Here is a 7,519-nt window from a genome sequence, read left to right on the forward strand (position 1 = left end):
GTCTACCAACAGTTGAACAGATAAAGAAAATATGATATACCTGTGAGAACACACACACACACACACACACACACACACACACACACACACACACACACGTTTTATTTGGCCATGAAGACGAACAAGAGTGGGGCTGAAAAGACAGCTGAGTGTTTAAGAGCATGCATTGATCTTCCAGAGGAATCCAATTCAGTTCCCAGTGCTTAAGGTTGAAAGGCTCACAACCTCCTGAGACTTCCTTATCTAGCTTCTGTGAACCCCTATACTCACCTGTACATACACATAATTTAAAATCAATTAAAAAAAAAAAAGATAGCAAAAGTATATCATTTGGAGGAAAATAGATTGGACTGGAGACCAGCACGTTAAGAGAATCAAGGCAGACTTTACTATCACTCTTCCTCATACACAGAATAGAGAAGCGATGAAGAGGTGGAGAAACAAAACAGGGTGATGAGGGAAAACGGAAAGACAAATATCACATTTTCTCCATGATGTGAAAGCCCAGGGAAGATTATTTGTGGGAGGAGATTCATTGGGGGGGGTGACTATGAGCAAAGCACAGTGATGTACAGGTGTGAAACGGCATAACGAAGCCCATTCTTTTGTATAGTAACCCAAACCAAAATTTAAAGTAGAAAGCCAAAGAGCAAGGGACCTGTGTTCAGCTGAAGCGCCAGCCTGCTTTACTGAGAGAAAAGCACATTTGAGGAGGACCAACTGGAAGAAGCCCGTGCTGTTGGAACCTATGCTCTATGAATTCCTGGCATGGTAGGGCTCAAAAAAAGATGAAATCTCTGACATCTGGTATGTAAAAATCAAAAAGAGAGAAAAAACACAAAATAAAAAAGCCAAAGCCTCTGCTTCTTGCATGATAATGTTCATAGACCTCACATTCTGAGGTAATGCTTCCCACAAATCAGTCCTCACTCACCACACTCAGGCCTTGACCTGAGGCCTCATGTTCTTACCAAGCCTCCAACAAATCTGGGGAGAGCAAGTCCACAACCTATCATTTCTTAAAAGAACTGTTGCCCAGAGAAACTGGCCTAGCCCTGCTGCCTCCCATTAGGCACCTAGCTCAGACAAGCCCCCACAAATCCATCTTCCATTGCCTTGGGTTTCTCTGAGGAAACCTCCTCAGCACTATGCACGGTAAACCAGAAAATTCTAAGTTGGAGTTCTCAAAATTTAACTCCACATTACAGTCACCTGTGAACTTAAAAGAAAAAAAAAATCTCCTCATGGCTTGGTAACATCCCAGACCCATTATAGCAGAAGCCACAGGGATGCTATTTAGGCAAGTAGAATAGTTGAAGCTGCCCAGCTGATTCCAATGCACAGGCAACATTGAGAACCACTGGCAAAGACTCTTCTTGAAGCTCACGTAGCCACTAGTGATTCAACAATCGTCTTGGAACATCTGCTGAGACATTTCCCCCAGAGATTTTGTGTTAGAGGCTGGACCCAGGAGTTTATATTCCTAATAAGCATCCCAGGTCACTTCCTCACAAGGCAGCAGCGGCATACCACATTTCTGTGAAATGTTTCACTAAGAGGCATAGAAGTTGGATGGGAATAGGAGGCCTCTGCCCCTTTAAGGCCTGATTGAGAGGTTGCCTTTAAATCTGTGGCAACAAGGGGTAAAGCTGCTTCCTTTTAACCTATTAGATTGGGTGCAGTCCAGTTCCTGGAAAGGGCCTCTCCTCTTAGGTAATTTTAGCTTGTCTGAGAAACACTGTGTGGTTCCCACCAGTGGAGAGTGGGAAGGGTATGCTGCCTTGTCCCACTTGCTGTTTCTGTTTGTTTTCATGCCAAGAAGCCTAGTCAGGAGACTTGCTTTGGCCCAGAAGATTCTCCCACAGGAAGCAAGATAAGGTCTGCCAGGCCGCTTTTCTTTTCATTTCTTGCCCTGTCTTTGGTATTTGTTAAACCAGGATGTGGAAGAGGTCAGAGTGATGTCCTTTGGGCTTGGTTAGGAATCTGTTGAGAAGCACCAAGCTTTTAAAGATGACTCTCCTCACTACTCTTAGAATTCTTTTGGGGGCAATGGTGCTTTTTATGGACTATAGGGTCCAAACGACAAAGACAGCGTGGCCCTCCGTCACCCTCCCTGCTGACGACCCTACATTGCCCTTGATTTTGGATCTTGCCAAAGAAGCTCCTGGGAAGGAGATGAAGCAATGGCCCCAGGGATATCCTCTGAGGTATATGCTGAAGCTATACCAACGTTCGGCCGACCTGCATGGGCATCCGAGAGAGAACCGCACGATTGGAGCTAAAATGGTGAGGCTGGTGAAGCCCTCAGCCAAGGCAGTAAGACCTCTCCGAGGTGAGTTCTTAAGCCCATGCAACCCTGGAAGGGAGGGAAGGGGGGAAATGTGTAGAGCGAAGGGAGTCTCATGTATTGTCTTTGATTGGTGAGCAGATTGGTCAAGCGTGCTTTTTTAAAGGGTTGTGAGCTTTTAAAGCTGGTTCAAGCCACAGCATAAGGAAAAAAAATGTTTTGGGTCCTACTTCCCCAGGCCACATGGCAGCCTAGTACTATATGAGCCCCTGTATTTTATAAATTGCTATACCTCTTAAACTAATTAAGAAGTGCCCAGCTGCATTCTTGTTGTTCTTTGTTTTGTTTTTGTTTTTTTGTTTTTCTTTGAGACAGGGTCTCACTGTGTATCGTTGGCTGCCCTGGACTTGCTTTATAGGCCAGGCTGGCCTCTAACGCACAGAGATCTACCTGCCTCTGCCTCCCAAGTGCTGGGATTAAAGGCATGCGCCACCACGCCCAGCCACCAGCTGCATTCTTGAGGAGGCCTATTTATGTGGTTGTTTGCTCTTTGAAGGCAAAGACTACAAGATATTGAGCTAGGAAAACTCTCATGGCCTCAGACAGGACAGAAATAAGCTATCATCTGAAGGTTCATACACGACCCTATGACCTCCCTGTTACTATAATTAATCCTAATGAGAAGTACTACCATGTGTTGTCATGGAGCACTTAGCTGAATTTTAAAGATAAGGAAAAAAAAATATATAAGGCTACTCTCTTAAGATACCAACAGACAGGGTTCATATTCCTTCCTTCAAGTAAAATAGTCAATATTTTTCTATCTATCCCTTACTATGAGCCTAATGTGTATCACACATTGATAAAAATTACCCTGCAAATATCATTTTAAATACTTACCACTACGAGTAGAGGTTGGTAGTATAATCATTTATAGGCAAAGAAACTGAAGCTCTAATGCCGCACAGGAGTAATGGATAGATATCAAACAAGCTTTGAAATGCCAGTCCAGTGTCTGTAATCTTAATTGCCAAACCACGATGAATCTGCAGTAATAGATTTTCCCTGAGCACAAGTTACTGCATTTGGGTTTGGTATATAGGGGCAAGTAACTGCTTCCCTAGCCTCTAGGGGGTTCCTCATCTTGAACAGTGCGAAACCATCACACAATGATGTCAAAATATGATGAAGGCTTTGAAGAATGACTCACTGCTCAGTATGAGGAAAGCAGGGATCTACGGAGGCCTCAGTGAGGAAGCAATGTTTGAGATGGTACTTGAGAAAGGGGTAGTGGGAGTATGCGTATAGGCAATGAGGTGAGAAAGTGGCTTGGTAGAAGAGATTGACTCAGCAAGTTGCTATGTACAAAGACATGATGAAGACAGATGCAGCCCCTGCACTCAGAGAGCACATGTCGTTACGGGGGTGATAGATAAGCAAAGCCCTAAATAATTGCCAATCGTGGCAAGTGAAATGCCTGGTAATAGTGTATAGTAAAAACGTTTCCTTCTGTCGGGGTATGGGGGAGGGATAGCTTTGAAGAAGTGATATTTGAGCTGAGGTATGTAAGGAGTTATAACTGAGGAAACTAGAGAGGGCCCGATAGAGACAGAAGGAACATATAATGGCCTAGAGGGGCCACTTGAAGAAGGGAGAGATTAGTAGGCTGGAGCCTTATGGGGAATGGCAGCAACTGGGACTTACTTGCAGGCCTTGAGAAAGCATCTGGCTTCATTCCCAAGTGTGGCAGAAAACTGCACAAATCAAGGATGCCCTGATGATGTGAGGCTTAAAACGAGGATGCCTAGGACTGCAAGCATCCCAGGCTGACTGCGGGACAACTGGCATCTAGGGTCTGTAGAAGGATCCAGAAGTAGATGTCAAATTCAGTCACACGGGATGTGTGAGTCATTCCTTCCCTTGAATACTCCATAGACCCTTCCTGGCTGAGGTTCTCAGCCACCCCACCCTGCTTCAGGAAACATGTGATGTCAGGGTCTGAAAGGAAAGGGCAGTTCCTCAGCAGACAGCCTGCTAGAGGTTTGGGTGGGGTTCCTTTGCAGGGTGGGGCAGGTGGATGGGCAAGCCTGTTGGAAAATTATAAGAGGAGACTGTGGGATAACTTGAGGAAATAAGTACAGGAGTAGATTCGGTCTCCCTCCCAAGAATGAAGGCCAGTGCTGCAAACCTGTTAGGCGTGGCTTGGTATGGGAACTTCTAAAAATAATTTTGAACACTGAGACATTAAAGAAGTTCTTTGTTGAAAATGACAATCCCCTTGACAAGCTTCAGGCTTACACATTCAGACAAAAGTTAGGAAGGTTAGGTGAATAATACACAGACACAGTAAGATGTTCTAATAAAAGAGGAAGGCTTTTCCTGTGGAGTCTGGCTTTTCTAGTTTCTCTTTTTTTTTAAATTTTTTTTATCAATTTATTCTTGTTACTCTTAACCTGTACCAGGAAAAGGAGACGTTCAAAGCTTTACAGGCAGAGCCTCCAGTATTTATTTGTTTTCTTATTATTTTTGGAAATGGTTGTTTGTTTGTTTGTTTGTTTTTCATAGAATATATTCAGATCATGGTTTGGCCACAGGCTGTCAGCACTACAATTAGCATTAAAGCTGTTAAGCCTAGGTTGCCTGCAGTTTGGGACAGGTTTCTTAACAGATAATCAAGCCGCTTATTGAAATGGTAGTCAGAGGCATGGTTGTAAAAGTAATGGGTTGAGCTGGAGGGACCAGGCAAGCTGGAGCTGAAGGGTAAATGACCAAAGAAGGAAATGATTCAGAAGCAGTTCTTGAAGTTGGTGGAAGGCAGAGATGCAAAGATGACTGCTTAGTTCCTCCTGGCCTTGAAATGATGTCATCCATGCCACCCAATATTAGATTTTCCCCCCTCAAGCTACATCGTATAGCGATTTGACATGGGAATCCTTTCTTTAAAATGTTTGTTTTGATAGTTCTCTCAATTGGTCACCTTTAATAGTCAACTAATAGTATAATTCGTCTCCCATATATACAGTACACAAACAAAATGATTTTTAAAATTAATTTATTTTTATTTTATGTGCATTGGTGTTTTGCCTGCATGTATGTCTGTATGAGGGCGTTACAGACAGTTGTGAGCTGCCATGTGGGTGCTGGGAATTGAACCCCGGGTCCTTTGGAAGAGTAGTCAGTGCTCTTAACCTTGGAGCCATCTCTCCAGCCCTGCAAAAATGATTTTATATTTGAGTTTTGATCGTTAATAGTTTAAAAGTAAGGTGGATTTATGTTTAGTATCAATCAACTTGGGTTCAGATCTTAAACTTACCAGGTGCTGAGTGCATGCATTCTTTTTCAGTTCAGGTGATAGAATCCTGGACCTTGGTCATGATAAACTTCAGCCCTATCCTTTAGGTATCCTTTGATGGTTTACATTCAGAGGTTTTCTAAGCGATGCTCAGATAAGACACTAATGTTTGACCTTGTTCTTTCACATTTGTGCAGGTCCCTGGCATGTACAGACCCTGGACTTTCCTCTAGCATCAAACCAGGTAGCATACCAACTAATCAGAGCCACTGTGGTTTACCGCCATCAGCTTCATCTAGTTCATTACCATCTCGCCTGCCATGTGGAACCTTGGGTCCCCAAGTGCCTGCCCAAGCACTTTCCTTCTTCTACATCAGGCTCCTCAAAGCCTTCTCCCATGTCTAAAGCCTGGACAGAGATGGATATTACGCACTGTATTCAGCAGAGGCTCTGGAATCGCAAGGGACGGAGACTCTTACGCCTCCGCTTCATGTGTCAGCAGCAAAAAGGCAGCGAGGTTCTTGAGCTCCAGTGGCATGGCATAGCATCCTTGGATGTTGCCTTCTTGCTACTCTACTTCAATGAAACCAACAAGAGTGTTCAGGCTAAACTTCCTGCAAGAGGCCAAGAGGAGCTAACTGAGAGGGAACCTTCTTCTCTCAGGCGGAGTGCCCGGCAAGCGTGCAGCATTGCATCTGATGTCCCTTGTCCTTCTCGGGAACATGATGGGTCTGTAAATAATCAGTGTTCCCTCCACCCTTACAAGGTCAGCTTCCATCAACTTGGCTGGGATCACTGGATCATTGCTCCTCGTCTCTACACCCCAAATTACTGCAAAGGAGTCTGCACTCGGGTGCTACCCTATGGTCTCAATTCACCTAACCATGCCATCATTCAGAGTCTTGTCAATGAACTGGTGAATCACAGTGTACCTCAGCCTTCCTGTGTCCCTTATAAGTTTCTTCCTATGAGCATCCTCCTGATTGAGGGAAATGGAAGCATCTTGTACAAGGAGTATGAGGATATGATTGCCCAGTCCTGCACATGTAGGTAACAGTGAAGTTGTAGCTATCTCGGGTCTTCCAGTGAAACTAGAGATGAGTTTAAAGTATTATCAGTGTTAAACCAGACAGTGATCCTCCCAACCCACAGCTTCTATTCTGTATCTTTTAAAAAAATATAGTGTGCTTATGCTTAAGATATAAGAGCCATTTAAAGTCTATAAACAAAATGCTAGGACCCCATCTTAATATTAAAAAAAGCAATTTCAAATACCATGAAATGGTTATCTTAAGAATTGTTTAAATCTCTTCCCCCATTTGTGAGCTCAGCTTATAAAAATGTTTCTGGGACTGGTATCATAGCATGGATCAGTATGATGTAACTAGTCAGAGTCCTCAATGCTTGGATAAGATTTTTTCTGGAGATGTACTAATTTGTCATTTTTTATAGAGACTTTGGAAAAAAACAACAAGAAAACACTGGTCCAAGGTAGTAGAACATGTGGAGTCCTGGAGGTGACTTTATTCCGGGCTCGCCTGTTCTGTGTGTCCAGTTGGGCTCTTCTTGGCTTGGGTCTCTGGGAGACAACCTTGCTGCTTGGGAGGATGTATAGGACTCTCTCTTGGACTAAATGATGCTTGTAGGATGACTTCTTGAGTTTCTTTTTTCTGGTGCTGAGGATAGTAAGCAAGTGATCTACCACTGTACTGTATTCCCAGCCCAGCATGACTTGTCTATAATCCTATATTGTGTCTTAAGTGTTGGGACAAGATTACAAATATATGATGCTTTGATTGTTAAAGAAAATCTTGCATGCTTTGGAGATTGGAAGAGAGTGGGCAGAAAGACTTTCTATCTTTTGTTCTCTGTAGCCATGATCCAAAGCTCTACGCCAATCCCTGAGGGGTAGGGCCAGAGGTACCTCTCAATTCTCTCTT

At 43.7% G+C, this 7,519-nt stretch overlaps 1 protein-coding gene across 1 annotated transcript; it reads left to right on the forward strand.

Moving 5' to 3' along the window:
- The first annotated feature begins 1,955 nt into the window (after positions 1 to 1,955).
- On the forward strand, positions 1,956 to 6,633 carry Bmp15 (bone morphogenetic protein 15). The gene is made up of 2 exons (XM_051142463.1): positions 1,956 to 2,332; positions 5,777 to 6,633. The coding sequence occupies exons 1-2, from the start codon at positions 2,011 to 2,013 to the stop codon at positions 6,631 to 6,633; spliced, it is 1,179 nt and encodes a 392-aa protein (XP_050998420.1). The 5' UTR covers positions 1,956 to 2,010.
- Positions 6,634 to 7,519: the final 886 nt, after the last annotated feature.

This window comes from Acomys russatus, chromosome X (assembly GCF_903995435.1).
Source record: "Acomys russatus chromosome X, mAcoRus1.1, whole genome shotgun sequence".
Taxonomy (NCBI): domain Eukaryota; kingdom Metazoa; phylum Chordata; class Mammalia; order Rodentia; family Muridae; genus Acomys; species Acomys russatus.

What these genes read in the sequence shown, in the direction of transcription:
- Bmp15 (XM_051142463.1), top strand. Translation starts at nt 2,011, where the DNA reads ATGACTCTCCTCACTACTCTTAGAATTCTTTTGGGGGCAATGGTGCTT. An exon ending in GGCAGTAAGACCTCTCCGAG is followed by an intron (nt 2,333 to 5,776) that starts GTGAGTTCTTAA and finishes ACATTTGTGCAG; the next exon opens with GTCCCTGGCATGTACAGACC.